Below are 27,545 nucleotides of genomic sequence, written 5' to 3'. Positions count from 1 at the left end.
AAGATATTCCCCCGTGTACTATTGAATGATTTTACCCCTGATTTGTAGAATATGTACATTAAGAAAAATTTGGAAAATATTTAAGATTTTTTTTAAATGTATTATTTATGTATTATTTATTGGGTGATAGTAATTTTATATATTTTTTTAGAAAAAGAGCTACGTAGTAGAATTTATAAAAGTAGATAGATAGAATTAGAAAAAATTGTTTGCATTTTTTTATTCTGCCATTAAATTCAAAGAGTTGTCAACAATGGCGTTCCAAAATTTTTAGGAAAAAAAACACGACTTCAATCAGCATTAAATTAAATTTTTAAAAATAAAAATAAAAAAAAAAGGGAGGAAGTTTCATTGCTCATTGTCTTTTTTCATTATAAATATAAATAACTCCTTAACATCTTATTTGTGTCAGTTAAACCTGAGCAACTAATGACGAGTAATGATGGATATAAATCTCAAATAGATAAATTTCATACGAATTTTTTGTAAAAGGTGAGTCCCACTAATAAAAATTAGTTTGTTTTATACCTTTTTAAAGTGAAGTCTAATTTTTTACAAGAACTTATAAAAAACTTGTCTATTTAGAATTTGTACAAATCATTCCTTAATATATAAATCTCTGCCACCAAATCTCACTTTTTGTTCAATTAGATAGTCTGAATATTTCTATAATCTCAAGGTTTTATCATGAGTGGTTTCTGTTTTCATTTATTTTCTATTTATTTTTTGAGTTTGTGGTAATTTATCTTAGGCAGTAGAACTACAAATTCTGCTCACTTGCTTAAAAAAACTCCAAAGGCCATGAAAAATCATTCTCGTGTGACTTAAACATGGTCTACTTGCATCCATGCCTCTCCTCTTCTGAGCTTTTTCTCTTCAGCCCCTTATGCTTTTCAAAACAAGTAATGATAAATTTTGTATGAATCAGTTTTAAATAGAGTGCAATTATGAAGAATTTGAAATTCAAATATTTAAAAAAAAAAAAAAAAGATAAAAGTGTTTATTACTACTTCCTTTATTTTATTTTATTTTTTTTAATTTTTAATTTTTAATTAATGATTAAAAAATGACTATTAATAAAGTTGTATATTTTTTTAATTTTCTTAATGATTAAGGATTTTAAAAAATAAAAAAAATAAAAAATTTTAAATATACTATAGAATAATAAAAAAATGATAAAGAAGATTATAATTCTATCATTATCCGTTTGAAAAAGTGGAAGCAAGCAAGCAATTAATGCAGTGGAATGAAACTGCAGTGGAATGAGTTTCAGTGTGGATAAGGTTTTCTGCACGGAAAATACTATTCTTACAGAAACTTTCTATCGAAAATTTTTACCGAATTGCATTTTATTTTATTTTTTTAAAATTTTATTTTTACTTAATGATTAAAAAAATATTTTTAAATTAATTTATGATTTTTTATATTTTTAAAAATATTTAAAAGAGTTCAAAAAATATTGAAAAAAAAAAAAAAAAAAAACAGTTTGCCTTTCGCTGAGATTCTCTGTGATCATCAGTGGCTGTAGCAGGTTCCTTTCTTCACTTATGTTGTCCCCTCGCTCCTACTGTCCTACATATCATCAATACACATTTCATTTCACTACTGGGCCCTGGCCCACCACATAACTCACTTCTCCTTGTCAAGTGGGACTGGCGACTGGCCATACTTAAAAAAAACTTAAATGCAAATAAATCATTTATTAAAAAAATAATAGTCTGCATCTAATAAAAGGAAATTATATTTTTCATAAAATCTACTTTTTAATCAAAATTTGTACTCATTTATTCCCTGCATAAATGATGTACCACTCTGGCTTTCTTACGAAAAAAAATTGTAAGCGCTTTGCTACGGCAGGATAGCATCATCATTAGGCCACTTAAAAATAAATAAGTTATTTTTTTATTACACTTTCAAGATTATTTTTAAGTTCTCTGGTTTCTACGGTATGGTTTTATAAAAGAACTCTCCGACGGTCGCCACTCCATTAAAAAAAAACTATAATTTCATGCGTAATAAAAAAATAACAAAGAAAAGTAAAAAAAATAAATAATTAAGGAAAAAAAGAACTCACCCCCTTCTCCCACGGAGAGGAATGTTGGAGGATACTCTCGACCCCTAAATTGGGGCGACCACCCCTTCAACCCTTCAATAAGGCGGTTGGTTCAATCCATCCTTCAACCAGTAATTTCACCACGCTAGAAGTGAGATTTTGTGTTTGGGTCTAAATGACTTTTAAGTCGATTTAGAATGAGTTTGATTCCTAAATTCAACTGAATTCAATTAAGTTTAATCTAATTTTAAACTGAGTCTAATATCCAAACACTCAACTCTCAAATCACTAAACTCATCTCAACTCAAAACCTTCTTATACATAAAACCCACAATCTTTCAAACTTAAAACATTTTATATGTGAGACCCACAATCTTTTTAATTTTTATAAAAAGTATTAAATTCATCTATTTTAATAAATGTTAAATTCATCTTAATATCTAAACACATTTTAAACTCAATTTAGATGAACTCTACATAACTCCCTTTACTACTTAACTTGTTACTATTTATAAAGAACTCAACTCAACTCAACATACAAACGCTGCCTTAGATTTGATTGCCAGGCTCAAAAATTTCATGCATATTGGACTTGGGGGGGGGGGGGGGGGAGGATCCTATACTTTCATCTTGCTTCTTACTTCTATCCACTATGCTGACTCGACATTATTCATCAACCCTTGAATTTATTTACTTTAGAAAACCATGAGATAATCTAATGATTGATCAAAATGCCACATCTACATAGCGTGTTAAAAGGGTAAAATGGGATAGTATAAAAGCATAACTCTTTCCCCATAACATCTCTGCACAGCAGTGTAATTTGCTAACTTGCAAGCATGGAATACGAGAACAGATGGCACGCACCAAAACAACACTTGGAGAGAGAGAGGGAGAGAGAGGATTTCTTGAACAAGGTACGCAGCCTGTCAACAGTAATGAAACTAGAACAAGAGCATATACCAAGAAACCAGGCTGATAAAACAAAATCTAAAGCCAGCGAGCGGTGGACACGACCCAGTAGCATCTATCTGGGATTTTATAAGCCAATCTAAAAAACTCCATTATGGTCCTGTGAAAGCCTCAGGCTACGAATATCCGGTACTAATAAAAGCAATCCAAGGGAATCTCGCCTTCCACTTCAACAAAAGGATATTTTTACCCACAAATACATAACTTACTACGGAATGCGTCCTACATACCTTCTTGACTGAGTGGACAGCATCATTCACCTTTATAAGAGAGGAAAAATACATTATCAATTTCCAGTTCAGTTCAACAATTGCCACAACCTATGCAATGCATGGTACTCTCACAAAAATAATAGTTACACTATTGGGAATGAAAGAGAGAGAAATCAGAAAATAATAGTCAAGAACATCATCTTGCATCTAAAGGAAAATTGATTATTGAAAAGCATCCATTCCCTTTCCCATAATCTAAATCAAACATGAATTCAAAGAATTTCATTGTCTTGCATATATATTGGCAGCACACATGATAAAGGGTAGGCTATCATAGAGGGAGATACTAAAGCAATCATTCGTTTTAATAATTCGCCTTTTGGGCTTTGATGATTTGAATATCATGGGTTGTAGTACCTGATTGTGAAACTAATTAAAAATAAATTAAAATTTGGAAATTATAAATTAGTTTCTTTTTAGTTTTAAATGTGCTGTGGCACAGGGAGGCTTGGGAAATGGCCTAGGTTTCTAAGGAGCACGTGAGGTTTAATTTGGTAACTGCTCTTTTTGTTTTTCCATTCATTTTCCCCAACTAAATTGCACATATTCTAGAGTTCAAAGCGTGCAAGAAAAAAGAAGGGATATCTCATAATAAGAACAGTTAAAAGACCAAAAAAGGTAACACGACTCTATACTGCATGACAAAATTCGGTGAAGAGTTTAAGCTTTTTTGTTACATATACACTGCAAGATTCACATTGACCCAAGCTTTAAGCATTAAGACACGAGTGGCATATATTAGTGCACTTTTCTGCCCAGATACAACGAATGATATCATCATTATCTGTTTGTTGTCAGATAGAAGAGAGCGGAGAAGATGCGAGCTTATGTCGACATTTGGTATTATCATTACTTTCTTTTGAATAGATGATAAAGAAGAGTGTCACACCACATTCAATAAATGAATTAGAATAGAAAACAAGCATGCTCAACTGCTCAGTTAGACTGAAGCACTGAATGGATAATTAGGATGCATCAGTAGCACACCAAATGCTTTACTCACCATCATGGACCAGACAGTAAGATATACAACCAGTCACCGACAGTAAATTGCCTGATCAATATGTGGTGGAATTTGCTTTATCTCAGTCCCGAGTTCTTGCTCAATCCTATACCTATTGGGAAGAACAAATGGACATAAATAAATCATGAACCCACCAATGAATAGCAGTAGATAGCTTTGCAATTAAATGTTATATAGAGAAAGATATACATACAAGTTAAAGCGGTCCTCATAGGTGATCAAATTCACGGCTAAACCAAGGTGCCCAAACCTTCCAGATCGTCCAACCTGCATGTAAAACGAATCAGTATGCATAGAGTGCACAGATGGAGAAATCTGCATTCAAAAACTGTATCTTACATACCCTGTGCAGATATGTTTCTGAGTTCTTGGGAAAATCAAAGTTAATAACGACATTGACTGCTTGAATGTCGATTCCCCTTGTAAATAGATCTGCAATTCACCCCACCAAGGGGAAATTAGAAGTACTAAATGGTAAGATCCATCTTTCAAAAAACGAAGCTTGGATAAGATGTAGAAAAACAGGGAATCTAAAGGGTGGTTTGCAAGAATAACCATATCAGACTCATGATCAATTCATCGAAGTAACATACCAGTGCAAACAAGATTCCTGCATGCACCATTGCGGAAGTCATGAAATACTCTGTTACGATGGTCTTGCAGCATCTTTGCGTGAATGTAAAAACAAGAATAACCAAGTTCTGTAATTTTCTTCGCCAACAGCTCAACCCGATTCACAGAATTGCAGAATATAATTGATTGGTTTATTTGCAGCTAGTAGAAGCACAACCATATCATTATCATTTTTTTTTATAAGTGAACCATATCATCATCATAAAAGAAGAAAACAAATAATACATGCATAAATAATTCAGATTAAACGAACCTTGGAGAAAAGAGTATTTAGACAGTGGACTTTCTGTCTTTCTTCAACGAAAGCATAGAATTGTGTGATACCCTTGAGCGTAAGCTCATCCATAAGGTTAATAATATATGGCCTTTGAAGATATCTTTCTTTGAAGTCCTTGACTGTAACAGGAAATGTTGCTGAAAACATCAAAATTTGACGGTTTGCAGGCATAAATCGAATTAGCTGCTCTATTGATGGTTGAAATTCCGGAGAAAGAAGCTTATCGGCCTAAAAGACAATAATAAGCATGCCTTAGATTTTTGCAGTTTATGATATTTAAACCAACCCAATTACATGTAAAAGAAGAATCATATAAGCAGACATGAGAAAAATTCAACTAGAATAGACTCAAGAGGTCCTGAACATAATCAGTGATCAAAAGATTTAACAATTGACCTCCCAATCATATGCATAAATATGTCCACCACCATGACAGTAAATTTAAGTGAAAATCAAATATTTGGTGGAATCTGAGCCCATTTGAAATATTCTGAACAGTGAAATCATAATAAGCAAAACAGCTACTTGATCAGAACTTTACAACGGCACTATTAACATTCATAATTATTTGGATATTTTTACATGACAAGAGAATGAAAAATTAAAAAAAGAAAAGAAAATAAAAAGAAAGTTCGAACACTGGAGAAATTGCCACCATCTCACAATCCTAGAATACGAACATAAAAATACCAATCATTTCCAACACTTATTATTAAGCATTTACCTCATCCATAACAAGCACAGAACAATCTTTCAAAATGCAAACACCTTTTTTTGCAAGATCTAGGATTCTTCCAGGAGTTCCAACCAGTAAATGAACTGGTTGATATAACCGCATGATATCATCCTTTAAGCTGGTACCACCTGTTGTTACCATAACTTGGATATTCAAATGCTTCCCAAGTTCTTTACAAACTTGTGATGTTTGAAGAGCCAACTCTCGAGTTGGAACAAGTATAACAACTGCATAAAAAAGAATATTTGAAAGTAAATATAAAAAATGAGGACAAAAACAAGCATCAACGGAACTTTCAAGTCTAATAGCCATGAAAACCTCAATCATGGATCAGAGCGACCACATTATCATCGTTTCTTTTTCTTTTCTTTTCTTTTTTTTTTACAGGAGACCACATTATATTCTTTAAAAAATTAGCAGACACATTTGAGCAAAGACTACAAATCCTATGGAAGCATGTATTCAGATACTGGGGAACAAACCTTGAATGGCATTGTTATCCTGATCAATTTTTTCCAATGCAGGAATGCAAAATGCAGCCGTTTTCCCAGTTCCATTTTTTGCTCTAGCAAGAATATCACTCCCTGTTAAAGCAATTGGGATACTTTCTTCCTGAATGGGAGATGGTCTTTCAAACCCCTTTTCATATATTCCCATGAGCAACTCACGCTTCAGAAAGTAGTCCTCAAATTCATTTCCCTTAGTTGCTGTCACATCCTACATGGAAACATTAATAACCATATCAGAGCTAATTTAAAGATTAGAGACCAAGGCACCATCTCATCTCAACATCCAAACACCATTCAAACACAAACATTTTTTAATTTCAAATTTTCAAATTTTTCAAACTTTCAAACAAAACACAAAATAATTCAACTTTTTCAAATCCAAAAAAAAAAATAATAATATTCAAAAATTCCATTCTAACCCTCTTTTAACCTTATAATTTTTTTATTCAACTTTTTCTCTCCTTTCCCAAAATCCCATAAAAATCTTAACTCAAACCATTTCACTACTATTCACAAATTATCTCATTACTATTCACAAATTTCTCATCTCATCTCATCCGTGTAACCAAACGAGACCTAAGTCTACATCTCCAATCACAAGTATAACAAACACGTCATACTCCAAAAGAAAAACACGTCCAACACAATAAATAGTACCATTCATAATATTGACAACAAGAAGAAGCAGATCAAAATAAAATTCAATAAAAAACAAACTTCTTGTTGTCCCATAGACTAACAGTTATCTAAGAGTAGATAAAAAAACACAAAATAGAGACGTCTGGAGGAGTTCATACCCTTGAAGGGTGTTTGATGCCTTTTATAGAGAAATTACAACACCAACATAATCTGAATTGAATTGCCAATTTACATAAGGTGACAACTCTCCTCCCTAGAAATATTTTCCCACTACCATTTGCCAATGATAAACAAAACATTCCCCCTAAATAAAGAGGATAAAATAATCAACATGAAGGGAAGAAAATGAGAAAACAATGCAATTATGCACCTTGAAAAGTTGTCTAGGAAAGCAGTTGCAACTATATAACAAATTAGATCATTCATGGCAAGAGTGTTTACAATCATACCTCAGTTCTATAGCGTGTATCAGATGGCGGTATCTTTAGCCTTGCCTTCCAATCTTGCGAACTAGAGATGAAAAATAGATGAAAAAATTCATTTAGAACTTGTCTTATGTAACTACATGGTTTATAGCATACACAATTTGCAGAAAATAAACCACTAATTATTTAGCAAACATGTTGAAAACGAAACCAAAAGGACTTGGAAAAGATATTGATAATCAACAAGAAAAATGTCTATTCGGAACCAAAGCAAGAAATCTGTTGCAAACTTGCAATCACTACTTAACTTCAGTACAACAAATTCAAATTCAGTTCTTTTCTTTGCACAATTATTTTGATTAGTTAAGAACAATGTGAATGATATGCAAATAGAGAAATATCCTAGGACCCGATGATATGAACAACTTCCGCATCCTCAATAAGAAGCACAATATCCAATCAACTCTTCTATAGCAACAAAGCCATTGTGATCCTAGTCCCAAATCGGTTCAAGGATACTATAAATAGAACAGACACCAGAACGGTGGGAATTTTTTTTTTATGGTGGGGGAACCACCCCACGACAAAGCCCTTAGGACTCACCCATGGAACCTAACCCCCGGGAGACTAGCACAGCTAGGACATGTACATTTAACCCAAAAACCCGACCTGACATTTCTGAAATTTCTGACCCGGATTGAAATAATCGGAAACGGAAGTCTTCCGTTTTACTTCCGAAACACTGCGGTTAGGGTCATTTATACCCAATAACCGAAAGAAAAATATTGCTCATTTGCAGTCTGCCTCCCTCTCTCTTGCTTACCGTTTACAAAGGCCATTGCTCAGCCTCCCTCTCTCGTTTTATTCCTTCCACAGAGAAGCTCCATTAGTCCCTTGCAGTCATTGGGGACAATAACACCAATTAAAGCAGGAAAAAACTTCTGGACATGGTTTAACAGAACCTGAAAATCTCGCGTTGAAGGAAAGTTTTGATCCAGAAAAAAAGAAACCATTTTGAGGGTCAAAATTTTCTCCCGTGAGGAAGGCGAGAAAACCCGGTTGAAGAAAAAAAACAGAGAAAGAAAAGGTTTTGAAGGTGATGAAAGCAGGCATAGAAACTAGAGTCTAGAGCAAGCATGATCACATGAGTAGCACAGAGAGAAAAGAAAGAAAAGGAAAAACAAGGACAGTACCTAGGGGACTATTCATGACTTCCTGATGGTTTTACATTGGGAAGCTTCCTGATGGTCTGAATTAATTAATATCTAGAATTGAACAAAATAGGAAAACGATGAAGACATGATCATTACTCTTTTCACAATATTACATCTATGGGGTGTCTATGGGAAAACAGAGAAACAAAAGAGAATGAATTGGGGAAGAGAGGAGTGTCTACTGGGGACGGGGTTTTATTTATAAAAAAAAAAAAAGAGGGTCTGGTTGTAATGCCCGTTTCTTCCGAAAAATTGTCGGGTCGAATCAGAATGGGGTTTTCGGGCCGGGTAGGGCCAGGTGAACAGTCCTAAGCACAGCAACCCACCGCCATGGCCTCCCACTTAAATCGCAATTTTTTTTTATAAGTAAAAAAGAATTTATTAAAAACACCAACTGTCAATTACAAAGATAGAAAAGCCCTAATTATGTAGGGACATTAGCAACTAAAAAGTCATGAAGGTCCATGCCATTAAAATCCACAGCAATGGCCCAAGTACAAAGAGTCCTAAAAAATAACAGTTTTAGCTCCGCCATGGTTCTCTCTGTCTTCAAAAGTCCTCCCATTGCGCTCTTGCCATAAACACCACATAATACAGATAGAGATCATCTTCCAAACCGCTCTAATCTGTCTCACCCCTCTAATTGAGGTCCAGCAAGCCAATACATCCAACACATTTTCCGGCATAACCCATGCTAAGTCCATTCTTTTGAACACCTCATCCCACATATTCCTGGCTACCTCACAATGTAGGAGTAAATGATTCACTGACACACCCCTGCTTTTACACATACAGCACCAATCGGTAATGATTATCCTCCTTTTTCTCAGATTATCCGTGGTGAGAATCTTATCCAAAGACGCTGTCCACACAAAAAAAGCAGCTTTGGGAGGAGCCTTATGACGCCACAGCCTTCTCCATGGAAACTGTATTTCAGGAACTTTTGAGAGAACCTTATAGAAAGAACGAACAGTGAACACGCCCTTCCCTGCAAGACTCCACCACAAAGCATCTTCATTCTGGATATTTGGATGGCAAGAGTACAAGAGACTATAAAAATCTTCAAAACTCCCCATCTCCCAATCATGTGCCGCTCGATTGAAATTGATGTTCCAGTGAATGCTCCTACCTGAGACTTCCATAACCTCCGCCACTGTGGCACCTTTGGCACTTGCAATCAGGAAAAGAGTAGGAAACAGATCTTGTAGAACACTGCTACTACACCAAGCATCCTTCCAAAATTTGATCTTGGAACCTGTTCCCAATTGCAATCTAGTGTGTCGATGGAAAACCTCCCACCCTCTTCTAATATGCTTTCATAGCCCCATTCCAGAGGCCCCTCTAACTTCTCTGGTACACCATCCCTCTCCTAAATTACCATATTTGTTCTCTATCACAGTCTTCCATAAAGCATCGGGTTCCTTGGTATATCGCCACAACCATTTGCCAAGTAACGCCCGATTGAACAACCTCAGGTTTCTAATACCCAAACCACCATTAGAGATAGGACAGCACACCATCTCCCACTTGACTAAATGGAATTTCAACTCATCTCCCAGACCCCCCCCACAGAAAGTCTCTCTGTAACTTCTCAAGTCGACCTGCCACACTTCCATGGGATCGCAATTTGATCCCATAGAAAATCAAATATAACGTCCCAATGGAAGACCCAAGCTACAAGGCCTATATTCTAAAAGGACTAGCCAATGATACAATTGAAGCTCCATTAGAACCTTATAAAGAGCAAGAACTTCTCCTTCCAAGCAATGTGGGATCCAATATACCACCTACCTTTATCCATATCATATGGGGTATCACATCAAACCTGTGGCATGGCGCTCATGCACACAAGTTTGCCCTTACCACTTGGGCTACCCACGAGTGAGTCAGAACAGTGGAAAAATTATTCAATAAACACCGACTTTACAAGAAAAAATAAATATTTCCTGATAAGTAGAAAGAATAAATATTAACTTACTAATGATAGTTGAATCATACAAGTGGTTCATTTCCATTAACAAATGGTGTCATATATTTATCTCAATTGGCTACTATGTCATTAGGAAAAACGAAACGCTGTAAAAGTCCCCTTCAATATAGTCAAAATTAATGAGGAGAAAACAAAAATTCTTTCAGGGACATTTCTTTCCAAATAAGGGTGGTGCTCATACAAGTTGCACCAACTCCTTCATCCAACTAGTCCAAAGCAAGGTTCCTTCACATGTCAGATAACATATTAGCAATCAAAGTTGGTGCATATAATAGTAAAACGTGCTCAGGTGCGACAAGAAATCATTTGTATTAGATGAAAATGGAATGTGACTGGTATCAAAACATTATTTCGCAACCTAGGAAAACAGTTACTAATACAATAGCTACAGTCACAAGCAAGTCTATCTACCATAATTACCCTCCCTTTACATAGGATTCCTATTTCTTATAAAAAAAAGGTTCCTATTGCAAAAAAATCTTATATCATTTGCTTTATACTTTTGATGTATACTTAATCAACAAGACAAGACCCGAGAAGTTCATGGGGTGATTCGAAAAGGAAATCACTGGAAGTATTAGAAGTATTAGACAGCAGTGACAAACCTTTTTTTATATGTAATCAAGACACATTAAAACCGAAGGGTGCACCAAATAAACAAGAAGTATACAAGAGAGCCACCCAAGTAGAAAAAAAGACAACAAAAACAAAACTCGCAAAACTCCCCCAAGGGCCACACTATTAATCCACACTTCTAACGCACAAAAGCAAAACCATCGCAAGCCCCTCGAAAAACACCAATCAAACTGTTCTTGCATCAAGACCAATCCACATAAAACCAACCCAACAAACCAAAAATACATGGAATTATATTTAATAGCACATGCCAATCTTTTTAGCTACTTATTGCCTCTATTGACTAGTTTGGAATCAGAAAGTGAATTCTCATGGAAATGACTTGCTTTGATGGCTATCATCTTTACCAAACTACTGCTCGTAACCCTTACAGGCAACCCTTGCCATTTGATGCATGTCCTTTACAATGTTCAAAACAAAATCTGAAGACTCCCATCCCTAAGCAAATAGAGCTCCCAAACACAATGGTGGGGAGTAGGATCCAAGAAGTGAGGCTTCCTCCCAATTGTAATGATCCACTTCTAAGCATAATGTCGATTCACCCCCAAGGTGACTGGCCCCTCTAGCCAACCAAACTCCATCTTAACCAAACAGGTGAACTTAACCTGAGCCTTGGCATGTGCCCACACTGAGGCCCATCACAACCTTTTTTTTTTTTTTTTGGTAAGTAATAAGTTAATTCATTGATAGAAAGATAGGCATAGCCCAAGTACACTAGGAGTATATAGAGGCATACATCTATTTAGGAACTAGAAACAGTTACAAGGAAATCATGGAAGCTGAGACCATTGAAATCTAAAGCAATGGCCCACAAAAACAAAATCTTCCAGAAAAAACTACGAAACTCTTCCAAGGAACGTTCATGATCCTCAAAAATTTGCTCATTTCGTTCACTCCAAATACACCAAAAAATACAAATAGGGGCCATCTTCCATAAGGCTGCAATCTGTGGTGTCCCAATGATCCCTCTCCAACATGCTCTCTAGCAAACTCACAATGTAAAAATAGATGGTCCGCCGTTTCGCCGCTATTTCTACACAAACAGCACCAATTCGTGATGATTAAACCACGTCTTCTAAGATTATCAATGGTCAAAATCTTCCCTAAAACTGTTGTCCAGACAAAGAATGCGGCCTTGGTGGGTGCTTTACTCTTCCATATGTTCTTCCAAGGGAAACAATGCCTTTGTTGCATGGTAATAGTCATAAAAAGAACGTACCGTGAATTTCCCTCTCCTAGAGAGTCTCCATACCATCGCATCTTTAGTTGTGGCCACAATAGCAGTATTATACAGCAAGTTGAAAAATTCCACCAGGGTATTCACTTCCCAATCATGAGCCTCCCAAGTAAGATTAATGAAGTACCTGCAGATCGGCCACCATGGCTTCCTTATCCCTTGCAATGCTAAAAATTGTTGGATAAGCATCCTTCAAAGCCGTGTCCCCCACCCACATATCCTTCCAAAAGTTGATCCTACTACCATCCCCCAAGCACAACCGAGTATTACTAGCAAAAGAGCACCAACCTTTCCGTATGTACTTCCATAGCCCCACTCCATCACAGCCTTAACTATCAATCCACAAAAGGTGGGCCTAAAATGATCGCTTCAATTGGGGCATTAGAAGGATCAACAACCATTGAGCTCATCTCCAATAGTCATCTCTAAGGCCCCCCAACATGCTCTAGTCCAAGCCTATTCTCAAATCTCCAACTATATTTGGCCCCAAGACCTCCCATCAATCCTTTCTAAACAACGAGCCACATCTAAATATATTTAAACAAATGTATCATTGCGGGTGCAATTATCAAAGGGAAAAGGAAACTCCCTTGAGCCAACACGACCATTGAAAATTTAGGGATCATTCCCATCCTCAAATGCAAACGTAATAGGCATAGACCTAGTTCATGCAGTAGCATCTGAAGTCCTCAAAACACCCTTTACCATCGTGAACACAGCTGGGAATCTTCTCAAACCCAGAAATAACTCTGCAAAAGACCTACTCTCAACCTTTGCCTTCATTAAACTGGCTACTACCCACACCCAACAGCAAGCATACACCATCATGATCCCCAGCTAACACGCCAGTATGTGGCAAACAAAGAGATTGCATTATAAACAGCCAATCCATAGCAAAAGGCCTCCATCTTTGCCTCCCCCCTTCATCCAGCTTCGTCAAATCGAGAAACTGTGCATGTTTGTTGGAGCTTTGTTGGGCAAGGAAAAATGGGATTCCTATGCTATAGAATCCCCTAAAACTTCCTTGATCTTACCTCTACAATCAGCTCCCCTGTGGGATAATAGCAAAAGGGGATGGCTTTTACCCAAAAAATGAATTGGGGTCATCACCCGTACATCTTTTTAATACTCATAACATAGGACGCCTAACCTCTACTGCCAACTCAAAAGATTTGGACTTTAGCATACCACCTTCAAATCCCCATTACAATAAAGTTTGCTATGAGGATAATGAATCATGTCCAGACATAATTTTGAAAGAAATGAGAAATCTTGTAGAAAGTAAATTCTAGGGTTCAAAATGAGAACGGAGGCAAGGCCAAGCCAAAATATGCAAATTAACAATTACCATTGAAGAAGTGGAGATTTCTGACAGACCATACCAATAACTAGCGCCTCTCACACATTCCAATAAACTCTACAATCAGCTCGAAGAAAACCAACCAATGGAAAACCCCAAAACAGCAAGCAAAAACAAGTCAAACGAGCATATTCACACTCCCAGACAAACTTGCATACACATAGAGCTAACGTATCAAAAGGAAAAAGCACCTATCTTGGTGAATGGTTCGCGAGTGGAAACTCACACCTGATACTACAACAATATACATACAAACTTGCATACACATACAGCTTACGTATCAAAAGGAAAAAGCACCTTGAGTCGGCGGCCTCGGACTGCACAGTCTTCTCAACCTCGTCGACGATTGAATCGGAACCACCCAACTGGGCCCTCCTAAGCCACTGTTGCTGTTGTTGTTGCTGCTGCTGCTGCTGCTGATGATGATGATACTGCTGTTGGTGCTGTTGGTGCTGTTGTTGGTGGTGATGGTTCTGCTGCTGCATAAAGCCTCTCTGTACGTACTGTTGTTGCGGGACCCTCGACTGGAAGGCCGGGTTTAGATTCATGCCTCCGCCTCCACCACGGCCTGCGCCGATCCCTGGCGGATACCTCCCTCTATTGTTGTTCATCCCACCGGTTCAAACCCCACCCAAAAGGTCGAAAACTAGGGTTTGTTGGTCGGGAAACTACGACGCTAGGGTTTCCTGGTGTATTAAAATTCTTACGATTGATGGAGATTCCTTCCAAAAATCAAATAAACCTAACTTGACAAAAATTTCTAAATCCTAGGGTTTCTCGAGGTGGCAATACCGCAAATTCGAAACGGAACCAAGAGTAAGTCCCGCAAAGGACTAATACTGAAAAATTCTTGACAAATCTAGGGTTTCTTGGTGGCAGGACTAATACTGAAAAATTCTTGACCAATCTAGGGTTTCTTGGTGGCAGGATCGTAAATCAGAGGAAATTCCCGAAACAGTCAGAAATCTGTCGAAATTCGAAAGCAATAAGAAACAAGCACTGAAAGAAAAATAGGGTTTAATTGGGAAGCAAAAGTGAGAAAATAAAGGAAAATAAAGATTGAAAACCGCGGGACGTCTGTTTCTGTACAGATCTAGGAGATCGGAAATGAGAGGAATGAATTTAGTTGGATGGCGAAGCCAGAGATATGGAAGCGGTTTTGGCTTTAGGATTCGATGAATTAGAGGGATTTTCGAGGGCTAGTTGGGTTTGAAGGTTGCGGAAAGTAACTGACAGTCCCGAGCGAGCAGATTAGCAAGCGTCCTAGGGCATCGTCAGAAAAGGCCGAAAGGGTGCAAAGTAAAGGCTGAAGCTCTTTTTTTACTTTTGGAAAAACGTTTTAGATGTATATTATATTTGATTTTGTGAGATATTTTTTAGATTTCTTTTTAATTATTTTTTTTAAATTGATAAATTAAATTCGAATTTAATTTATTTATTAAATAAGTCAAACTTAAATATAAAATTATAATCAATTATTAAATAATAGAATTTGAAAAAAGCTCAACTGATTCTTACAAGCTTGTATAAATTTGAATAATTTTATACTTACTATTTTTTTGATATCATCTTTATATTTATAATAAAGATATTTTAAATATTGATAGAAATCGAGTTTTAAAGGCATAAGAGTCTTCTCTCTTATGCTCCTCGATGAGTGGATAGAGGAGGAGCTTTCAATCCTTCCCCTTCGGTGGAGATGAGGGAAATAGTCCCTCATAACTTCGGTGATTGTAGAGGAAGAGCATGGAGGAACTATAAGAGTTATTTTTTATTGGCACTAAGTGTCCAAGAATTGCGTCTCAACCAATGTCAGAGGTGCATAGGCTCTTAGTAAGGGGTTTTCAGCAAGTGCATATCGAGTAATTCAATGGAAAAACCTCCCAGTTCGATGACTCCTAGAGATTATTTGCATCCAGTAGGATTCGAATCTTAGACCTTAGAGAGAACATACTACCAAGACCAAGGTATTTACCACTTAAGTCAACTCCTAGGGGTTAGAAGGAACTAGAAGGGATTTGGGAACGCCTTAATTTGAATGAAGAAGAACATTCGTCCATTGAACGCAATATTTGGTGACACGAAAAAGGAGAGGAGAACAAAGTCTGGTAGGCAAGCTATGCTCAGATCACACAATTGGGAAGGAAGTAGTCTGAGCAACTATGGCACAAATCTGGAGATTGGGCAAACGATGACTTTCCAGTAAATTCACAGAAACACTTTTATCATTACCTTTGCTATCCAAAGGGGTAAACGTTGCATGCTAGGGGGCTACCCATGGCTTTTCGACAATACTCTCTTCATCCTAAAACCATTTGATGGAATGACTCATCCATGTTTGTTAACCTTTGATCATGCCTCTTTCAGGGTCCAAATGCATAATCTTTTTTTGGCATGCATGAACCGTCAAACTAGAAACTTGATTGGTAGTTCTAGAGGTGGATGTTCAGCATAACAGTGTGGGTTGGGAAGTAGTTTGTGAGTGAAGATTGAATTTGATCTGATGAAAGTGATTGCAAGTGGCAGGATAGTAACCTTACAAGGGCAAAATATGTGGGCGCCCCTTACATACACGAAATTGCCAAGGACATGCTTCTAATATGGACGTATAATACATGATAATCAAGTTTATACGCTTGGTTCTAGAACAAACCAGAGTAGTAAGATGGGGAACAAATTTGGCCCATGGCTAATGGCCGTGCCGAGTACTCGCAGAAAACCAACAGGGGCTCAAAGGGGTTTGTAGAGGACTCCGATAGTAAAGATGATCATGGTTCATAGAAGGCCAATCAAACTGATGACAGCCAGTCAATTCACCATGAATGACAGTGGAAGGCAGTGGTGCATCTTGGAAAGCCATTTTAGGAAGGTCAATGGATGTTGGCGAGATTTTGGACGACCATAAGGGTGATAATGAGTTTACAGATGGACATGCGTGGATGGAGGGATCAATAGGATTCGAAGATCTTCAGCCTACCTTAGAAGGAAAGAAGGAGCACATTTTGGGCCTTATGGGTCTATTGTGGTTCATGGGCTAGGTATGTTAGAATCCCCAAATAAATTCAACCCAGTTTGTAGCGACATTGAAGGGCAGACAACTCCTTGTGAGAGAATTGTCAATGGTACTAGAAACAAGCCTTTAACGAGGGGTAGCTGGAAAATAAAAGCTCGGAACCAAAATGTTGTAGAGGTGAGTATGGTCAATCTCTATTCTAACAAATGCACACTAGACTCTCAGGAAGAGGATATTTATTTGGTTGGAAGGGGTAAAAAACTCAAAAGTGAGAAAGAGGAGGGAGTAGATGTGTTTAACAAGTTATAGGCGATGACTGCTAAGCAGCCCAACCAATCCCAATGATGCTCCTAAGTTGGAACTACCAAGTGCTTGGGAACTATTGGACAGTTTAGGACATTTGCCTTATGGTAAGAGAAAAGCAGCCAAAGGTAGTGTTTCTAATAGAAACTCTACTTATCTCGAGGAAGATTGAAGCTCTAAAAAGAAGATTGGGGTTTGAAAATTGTTTTGTGGTCAAACCAATAGGGATAAGAGGTGGTTTGACATTGTTATGAAAGTGTGAAGTGAATCTGGAAGTTTAGAGTTGCTCTCAGTGGCGTCTTAATGCATGGATCATAGAAGAAAACACAAGAGTCAAGTGGCTTCTCATTGGATTTTATGGCCATCCCGAGATCGGGAAAAGATAAGCATCTTGGGACCTTATGGTAAGATTGAAACCACCTGACCAAATTGCTTGGTGTGTGATTGGTGATTTCAATGGAATCCTTTATCAATCTTAGAAACACGGGGGTAGACAGAGAGGGAAAAATTAAATAGTTAATTTTAGAGGTAATTTGGAAGACTACAACTTATTTGATTTGGGATGCAAAGGGAACAAATTTACTTGGAGTAATCAGCACTCAGAATATAGTTTCACCAAAGAGAGGATGGACGAGGCTATAGCAAATAATCCATGAAGGGATTGTTTTAAGGAAGCTTGGGTTGAAGGTTTAATGGCTAGAAGCTTAGACCGCAAGCCAATTTTGTTATCCATGTATATAGTACAACCTAGACACAGAAAGAGGAAGAAGTTAATCAGATTTGAAGTTAGTTGGACAAAAGATGAAGAATGTGATAAGGTAATAATGTAGGAATGGCTAGAGAGACCTTCACTTCAAACACTTTGGTGAGGGTCCAAAATTCACTCAGAGCTTGCAGTGAGGCTCTTACTGGATGGAGCAAAAATACGATTAGAGAAATGAGGAAGATATTAGATGCAAAACTGACAGACTCATAATCTTGCAAGAAGTAGAAAGCTCTTACAATGTAAAGGAAATAAAAAAGTTGCAAGGTAAAGTCGGAACCTTACTATAGCAATAAGACCTTAAGTGGAAGAAAAGGTCAAAGAGGAACTGGTTTCAACAAGGGGATCGTAATACTAAATTCTTTCATGCTTGTGCCTCTCAAAGGAAGAAAAAGAACGAGATCAAGCAAGTTACTGACTCACATACCAGAGTTATGAAGGAGCAAGCTGACATTGAAGGGGCTCTCAAGATGCATTATGAAAAAGCCTTCAAATCCATTGCACCTTCAATAGAAATGATTGAAGCACGCTTACAATCCTTAAAAGCTCAGGTGACAGTAGAGATGAATGAGAGTTTGCAACAGGATTTCACAAGATCAAAAGTTGAGGCAATAGTGCAGCAGATGGGCCCTCTTAAATCACCAGGGGCAGATGGGTCCGGGACTTTTTTTTTTCCAAACATATTGGAGTACAGTAGGTGATGAGGTATGTAAGGTTGTCCTTAATTTCTTACGAGAAGGTGGCATGGATCAATCTCTAAATTTTATTTATATGGCTTTAATTCCAAAAGTTAAGACCCTTGAAACTGTTTGTGAGTATAGACCTATTAATCTTTGTAATATTCTTTATAAAATCATTACAAAAGCTCTAGCAAACAGACTCAAAACAGTACTCCCTACTATTATTTCAAGTCACCAGAGTACTTTTATTTTTGGTAGACTTAACTCATAAAATATCTTGGTGGCTTATGAGGCGTTAAACTCTATGAAAACAAGACAAATAGACAATATAGGCAGTATGACCATCAAACTGGACATATTAAAAGCTTATGATCAAGTGGAATGGTCTTACCTAGATGCAATAATGAGGAAGCTCAGATTGGTTCAAGGTGTATCGCTTTAATAATAGAATGTGTCTACACAATCACATATTCAGTTATGGCTAATGGAATCTCTGGTGACAAGATTTTTCTTTCTAGAGGATTAAGACAAGGATACCATTTGTCCCCATTCTAGAGTATGGTAGAGAATTAATAACTGTACGAATTAGTTTCTCTCAATTTGGCAAGGAAATTCTTTTGAAGGTAGTTATTCAAGCAATCTCAACCTTTCACATGAGTGTCTTCAAGTTACCAAGGAAAATGTGTAAGGAAATTTTAGCTCCGATGACAAGATTTTGATGAGGATATAAGCAAAATGATACAAAAGATCCAATGGAAGTGCTGGTGCAAGATGAGGGGAACCAAAAGTAACTGGAGGAATGGGGTTTCGAGACCTAGAGAGTTTCAATAAGGCTATGCTTGCAAAACAATGTTGGAGATTATTGACCAACATTCCTTAGGTCCAAAAATTCTAAAAGAAAAATATTTTAAACATAATGATCTTATGAAGGAAATAGGTTATAACCCTTCTTTGATTTGGAGGAGCTTGTGGGGCTCATTGGATCTGCTCAAAGAGGGACTTGTTTGGAGCGTGAAGAATGGATAGGATATCACCATTTGGGATGATAAGTGGGTTCCAAAACCCTCAACTTTTCGTATACAATCTCCAGTAAAGATCTTAAATATGGATTCTAAAGTGAGGGAGTTTATAGATGTAGAAAAGGGTATGTGGAAGGAAGATGTTATAAAAGAAATTTTGGTTAATGAAGAAGCAGATATGATGTGTAGCATACCTTTCAACATAGTAGGTCTCCAAGACAAAGAAATAGGGGATTTTCAAAATCAAAAATTTTTCTACAAGTGTTTATCACCTGGACATGTGCATAAGAAGAAAGATGAAAGGTGAATCTTCTAGGCTTACCTGTGACAATGCTGCTTGGAAAGAGATTTGAAAAATGCATGTCTTGGGAGTGGTTAAGAATTTTGTTTGGAAAGTTGTTAATGATATCTTACCTACCAAGAAAATTTTGGCTCTATGGAAGCTCATTGAGAACCCTTTATGCCCTATACGCGAAAGAGAGGAGGAAACAACTTGTCATTCATTGTAGAGTTGTGTTGCCTCCACTAATGTCTGGGTAGATTCTTCCAGCCCTACTCAAAAGTGGCCTAGTAGTGAAGGTGATCTCTTGACAACATGAGAGGTGATGGTTAAGAACCTGCAGTAGAAGAAGCTGGAACTGGTTGCATCCATCATGAGAAGCATCTGGCTGAGAAGGATTAAATTCATATTTGAGCAGAAGTTTATCAGCCCAAAGGGATATGGCTATGAATCACAAGTCTAAAGGAGTTACTAGAGGTGAGGCAAGATGGAAGAAACTGATGCAATGTGCTAAAAGTCAATTGGGATGCATCCTATGATTCCAAGAACAAGAAGATCGGTGCAGGGATTATCATCAGAGATTGGGAGGGGGAGAGTCTAGTCTCTTTATGTATGAATAAGCTAAATGTAAGCCATCCTATTATAGATGAGATCAACACACTGCGAAGGGCTATGGAACTATATACAAATTTGGATGTTTCAAGAGTGCTCTTTGAAGGGGATGCACATGTTGTCATACAAGCTATCAACAGCAAAGGAGATAATTCGACGTGATATGGGCAACTGGTAGAAGATGCTAAAAAAGTTTTTCAAGGTAGACTGGATTGGAGGATCCAACATACATACCGAGAATGTAATAAAGTGGCTTATCAGCTTGCAAAACTTGTCACTGCTTACAATGAGGAACTTGTTTGGATTGAAGATGGTCCATCAGAACTCTTTAGACTTGTTTCAAGAACTCTATATTGGTTAATTTGTGGCAATGAAATTTACCTTTATTTAAAAAAAAAAGTTTCTAATATTAAAAGCCTTACTTAAATAATATAAATATAATTATTTACATATTTATATATAAATGTTTTAAAGATATTAGCAAAAAGTCAATATTTTTTTGTTCATAAGATTATAAATATGATATAAATAATCTATTATATTTAAATGAAGCAGCTTGTGAACAAGTTCAAACTTGCTTGAATATTAAACAAGATTTGACCACTCACCACTCATTCGAACTCACCCTTTTACAACCCTATTCTTGTATGCTTGGGTTGCGCCAATCTATCAAGATTTTTTACTCATATGAATACTATATAGATAATATTTTGGGTTAAATATAAAAATAGTACGAGGGATACAATGTTCAGTTTTTGGCACATTGATCCTTTCTTTTAATTTTAAACTTTTTACTTTATGTATTTTAGATTGAGTAATGCTACTTTGTCACCCCAGTTATACCGCTCACTTTATCTCATTGAAGTGGAACCACCATGTAGTGGTGCCAGGTGGTTTATTAAAAAATAAATAAAAAATAAGAAATATATATTCAAAACAAATTACGTCTAAAAACACACAAAAATTAAAACTGAAACCCTAGATTCCTACTAATCCTTTTATATTTATGTTTTTATTTTTTTAATTTTAATAAACCACAGGGGCACCACACGCCAATGAGACAAAGTGAACGGTATAACTGGAGCCGTATAAAAGCATTTCTCTTTTAAATTATGACCATTCCATTGATAAAGTCATTACTAGTTTATTAATTATACATCAAGTATCAAAACCAATAATTGAGTATATTGATGAAAATTTTGAAAAAATAATTGAAACGCTAGGTTGCCCAATCATAGCAAGGCATGTGTTGCGCACGACCAGCTTCATTTGGGTCACAAAAGCTTAAGAGCTTGTTTGGGATTGTGAGGAATTTTAAAAAATGTTTAAATAGTTTTAAAAGTTTTTTAATGATAAAATTAGTTTGTTTGGTTGTTATATATTAAAATAATTTTTAATCTAAAAAAATTGAAAAAGTACATTTAAGAAAAAATATCATTTTAATGCTTTCGTCAAACATATTTTTCCTAATAGTGCATTGTGTAGTTACAATTTCATAGAAGACTGTCAATAGGTACAACATTCATATAGGAAAAGGAAAATCTATGAAGACTTGGCCGGCATCTCCTATCCCAGTCCGACATATCCTCTCCTAGTCCAATATTCTCTCCCAATCCAGCTATCTCCTCCATTGACTACTCTCCCATTTGTTTGATTTTATTGTATCCTTCTCATATTTGATTTCTACAACATTACGATAATCTAGTTTCATTTTCAAGCACAATCTTCCTACTGAAAAGAAAAAATTGCAATAAAAAAAATACCAATAGTATACTGTATCATTGAGAGTGATAGTATTAGTATACTAATACTAATTATTAGCATTACTATATCATTATTTCATATATAATTATTTAGTAATTTATATATAGACTTAAAAGTATATTACTAATAGTAATATAGTATTAGACTATTAGTATTAGGCCATAAAATGTAAATTGTAATTAATATAAATTATATACTAATGTGTATTAGTATTATTAATTTACTAATATACTTATAAAAAAAAATATATTGAGAATTTATTAGTCCATAAAATATTATTGATATATATATATATTTTATATTTAAAGCATATGATCAAATAAATGTTCATATTTAAGATTAAAATTTTATGTTATAAATTATAATAACATTATCTTATATATAATTATAATTTATATTATTATTATATATAAATTATATATAATATAAAAAAATTAATTAAAAATATATAATATATCGAACCGGTTTGGTCCGGTCCGGTTCTAAAAAGCATAGAACCAGTACTGGATCGGTACCGACCGGTTTTGAAACTAAGGGAACGGGTCCCGGACCAGTTCCGGGCTGATTTTCTGGTTTCCCAATTTATTTGTACACCCCTAACTTTTCTTTGAAGCTAGCTACCAATCATCAAGTCTTGGTTTCTTTTCAATTCATATGGATTAGAAACATAATTCATTTCATACTTTTTAAGTACTAGTTGTGCTTTGTGAAAGGAAGCTGGAAAAAGAAAAAATAATCACAATATTTAACATCATGCATGCATGGATTTCCTAGAGTATACCGTATAAAACAATGTAGAAAAATTTAGTTCATTTATAGAACTTATCGGTATACCAAGCTAAAGGATCATATATAACTTCAAGGAGAACAATCTTTTATGTCAATTACCAATTCTCTGACACTAATCTACCACCAAGCCTTCATATTAAATACACTCCCATTTGACCCCACTAGGGAACTCAAGTAACAAGCCGATGCGAATAAACCCTAGTTCTTGTTAAGAATATTATTTTTACCCATTGGAAGTTTAGCCTTATAATATATGCCATGTTTGTGCACTTCATTTCTAAGCTCCTTTGTGATTGAGCACATGATCATTTACATGGCACGAATTCAAATCTTCCTAGTCACTTGAATGAAGCCTTCAAATAGTGAAATAATTCTTACCTCGAGGCCTAATAATTTTCGCTACAACTTGCTCTTCTTTTTTCTAGGAACTGCAACAATAATAATATATAGAAACAAAAAAAGACATTAGATAACGATAACGTTTGGTTGGCAGTTTTTAATTGTTCTTTTTTATCAACATCATCATGACTCTAATTTCTTTGCTTTTATTTCATTTTTTCAGCACAAAGAAGTTTATGGATATGGATGTTACACCTAGCGGGAGTCCACTAGGAGATCCGGATGGCACAGTTCCTAGTCCTACACCGACATCTAGACCCACTTCTAGAGCAGCTACTTCTTTTGCATGTAATCGATTCCCACTCCCAATAAACATATAAGATAAGGATGCTGTTAATGAGGACGAGGAGATGGGTATTGGGGACGATCTACATCTATCACCTGCATCTGCGATACCACAAGTACCACGACCTACTAAAAAAAGGTCGTGGACATGAAAAAATTTTACTAAAATTCTTGGTGATCGTAGAGCCCATATGCGAGATGCCACCACTATGAGCAACTTTGTGGATGTCATTCGAAGAAGCAAGGCATCTCTGTACTGATAACACATCTTGATGGTTGTCAGTGATATAGGATACACAAGGGATTGGAGGCCACTGATCAAACCAAGCTTAGTTACGAAACTTCTACGGCCACTGATGGTACACATGTTAAGAAATTGGCCATCCCTCAATACAATGAGAAGATTTTGAGGGAAATGCTTACAAAAATGATAATTATTGATGAGATGTCTTTTACCACAATCGACAAAATAGGCTTCTGAAAGTTTCTACAAACTATTGAGCCACGATTTCTCATTCATCACGGTATACAGTAATGTGAGATTGTATGAAAAGGCATGCAAAGGAGAAGACAAAGATGAAGGAGATGTTTATTACCACTAGCCAGAGAGTGTCATTTACAACTGACACATGGATGTCCATACATAACGTTTGTTACATGTGTATCACAACATTCAAGTGGATGGAGGTCGAGGATGGGGCCTGAGGTATGCTTTGTTGGAGCCAGTAGGACAGGGGCTTGGTGCACCGGACGCACATGATTGGACTAGTGTGAGGTATTTTGTTCAATTTTTGAAAATCTTTTATGACATAATTATGCAGATATCAGGATCCAAATATACGACTGCAAACTTGTACTTTAACGAACTCTCGGAGCATCACTTCCACTTGAAAAATAGTTGTGCTAACTCTAAGAGATTGTTATCTGCTATGGCTACAAGGATGAAGACCAAATATGATAAATATTGGGAGAATATTGAGAAGATAAATAGATTATTATTTTTTGCTGTGATCCTTGACCCATGATATAAGTTGGACGTTATAGAATTTTGGGTAAATTCTGTCCTTAGGGCAGTGAAGGCTGCACAGTATATTAGAGTACTAAAAAGTGATATTGATGATTTATACAGTCACTACAGCAATAGTGGTTAGCCTTCATTCGCAGCTGATAGTTCCTCACACTTGAGGCTGACAGGGTTAACATCTTCCTTAGATGATCATGACCCATCTGGGGAGGGTACATGCCATCTTATTATGCAGTAGTATCATCAACTCATTGCAACGAGGAATATTATGCAATGTACGTCTGGGGTTGAACGATATTTTATGGAAGTTGTCGAGGCACCTAGTGGTGTTTCCAGTTATTAACTTGGGAAATGTTAATTCCGCCAAGTATTCAGTCATTTTTCGTATAACTTGAGATGTGCTAGCCATTCATGTCACTACAGTTGCTTCGGAGTCGACGTTTAGCACTAGAGGTCGCGTGTTGGATGCTTATCGGAGTTCATTGTCACATCAACCGTAAAGGCCCTCGTTTGCACACAGAACTGGATAAATGAAACGCCCATTGGACTAGATTCTGTTGGTGTTGATGTTGAGAGCAATATGCTTGAATCGGGTAACTTAATACTCTTTTAAACGATTATTTAATTATTTTTAATGTTGCATTTACTTAACTTCTAATTTTTATGATTTTATATACCTAATTGTGAACCCTAACATGATTTTCGATGACTGAGAATCTGAGATGGATGCCCCTTGAGAGTTGGGATGGAGTTGAGGGACCATGGACAATGGATAACCTCCTTTATTGGTGAGAATCAAATTCTACTTTTACCGTATTCAATTTTTTATTATCAGTTTTTTCCTTGTATTGATTGTGACTTTCTATCTTCATTTCAGCTATGACCATTGAGTGAAATCCTTGGTGCACAAGTGCACATGTTGTTAACTATTTATCATGTTTATGTAGTTATCTCTAAGTCAGTGTTAAGTGTTGTAATAAATGAGATTGTTATAACTTATGGCTACATGTTATTTAGTTTTTGAACTATTATATTTAAGTTTTTTTTTTTAATTTTTTTTCAGTATTTTTTTTATAGGTTCGAAATTGGGCTTTGGCGAGCCTAGAAGTCAAAAAAGGGCCTTGAGTTAGCTCAATAAACAGTTGGAGCTCTAACCTGCGTTACGAGTTCCAATCAGACGGAGTTGGAGTGACAATTTTCCTCCAACTCCTATTAGAGCCGGAGGTCGGAAACAACTACTCTAACCCCGTCGGAGTTGGAGCTCAGTCCTACTCATAAGAGTTACAAATTTTCATTAAGAGCATTTTCTTAAAAACGCATCCTCTCAATCATTACAGGATGAATGCACTTACACCATAGGAATGGAAAAAAATTTCAATTAAAGTAAATTGTGCATTTATTACGACCATCAAATGATTCGTTCTTCCCATTGAACTCAGTTCTTAGGATCTCTGATCTCTGGATTGGGTATCCTCATGTGTGGTTTATGATTGTATGAACTTTAATCTCATTCCTCTCGATGTAATCCAGACTCCTTCTCTTGTCAAGATCTTGGTCAGTAGATCTGCAAGATTATCACATGATTTAGCATAATCTACGTTAATGACACCATTACTCAATAGGATCTCACAGTACTGTGTCTTCTTCTTATTGGTCTAGATTTATTATTGTAACAACGATTTTTTATCCTACCAATAGTAGTAGTGCTATCACAATATATTAATATGGATGGAATTGATTTTCCACAATGGAATCTCGTGTAGTAGATCTCTAAAACCAGTTTGCTGCCTCACTTGCTGAAGTCAAGCTTATGAAACCAAAGCTATAAGCTCGGCTTCCATAGTTGAGTTAGCAATGATAGTTAGTTGTTTAAACTTCCAACATACAGCACCACCACCCAAGATAAAAATATAACCAGTAATTGAAATGGAATCACATAATAAGGTATTCCAATCAGCATCACCGAAGCCTTCGAGTACATCAGGATATTTTCTATAAAAAAATCATAATATTTTGTATCAGATAAATATTTCATTATCCAATCCATTGCATATCAATGGTCTCTTTTTGACTTGGTAGTAAATCTACTAAGTACTTTTACTGCATAAGCAATGTTAGGTCTAGTACAATCAGTCGCATAACGTAAACTATCAATCATGCTAGCATATTCCTTTTGATTAATCACATCATCATCATTTTCAATAGAAAATAAATGAACACCAAGATCAAAATGAGTAACAACATGCTTGCATCCAACATAATTAAATTTCTTTAATAATTTTTCTACGTAATGTGATTGATCAAGAAAAATACAATCATATGTTTTGAAGATTTTCATACCAAAAATAAAATTAGCATCACCAAGATCTTTCATATCAAAATGATTACTAAGCATGTTTTTTGTTTCATCTATAATATGTAAATTAGTACAAAATATCAATAAATCATCCACATATAGGCTAATAATAGTATGAAAATTATCTCAAGATTTATAATAAATACATTTATCACTCTCGTTTGACTTATAGCCATTCTCGATCATGCAAGAGTCAAATTTTTCATGCTACTGTTTAGTGGCATGTTTTAAGCCATATAGAGATTTCATCAACTTACACACTTTGCTTTCTTGGCTAGGCT

The 27,545-nt window shown here is 36.0% G+C and overlaps 1 protein-coding gene and 1 long non-coding RNA gene across 2 annotated transcripts; one reads left to right on the top strand and one right to left on the bottom strand.

Annotated features, from left to right (window-relative positions):
* Positions 1-2,750: 2,750 nt before the first annotated feature.
* Positions 2,751-14,857, bottom strand: LOC121246190 (DEAD-box ATP-dependent RNA helicase 8-like). The gene is made up of 10 exons (XM_041144241.1): positions 14,275-14,857; positions 7,565-7,625; positions 6,450-6,684; positions 5,956-6,194; positions 5,208-5,459; positions 4,915-5,095; positions 4,665-4,753; positions 4,515-4,588; positions 4,301-4,412; positions 2,751-3,285 (listed from the first exon to the last, which is right to left on the bottom strand). Exons 1-9 carry the CDS (start codon positions 14,586-14,588, stop codon positions 4,334-4,336), a joined length of 1,524 nt encoding a protein of 507 aa, XP_041000175.1. The 5' UTR covers positions 14,589-14,857; the 3' UTR covers positions 2,751-3,285; positions 4,301-4,333.
* On the top strand, positions 10,403-22,376 carry LOC121246191. The gene is made up of 3 exons (XR_005937075.1): positions 10,403-10,565; positions 19,880-19,884; positions 22,366-22,376. It is a non-coding gene; the product is annotated as an uncharacterized LOC121246191 (long non-coding RNA).
* Positions 22,377-27,545: the final 5,169 nt, after the last annotated feature.

The sequence above is a fragment of the Juglans microcarpa x Juglans regia genome, chromosome 1S (genome assembly GCF_004785595.1).
Source record: "Juglans microcarpa x Juglans regia isolate MS1-56 chromosome 1S, Jm3101_v1.0, whole genome shotgun sequence".
Lineage (NCBI taxonomy): Eukaryota > Viridiplantae > Streptophyta > Magnoliopsida > Fagales > Juglandaceae > Juglans > Juglans microcarpa x Juglans regia.
The sequence above is the reverse complement of the archived record's forward strand: the minus strand, read 5'-3'. Positions and strand labels throughout refer to the sequence as shown.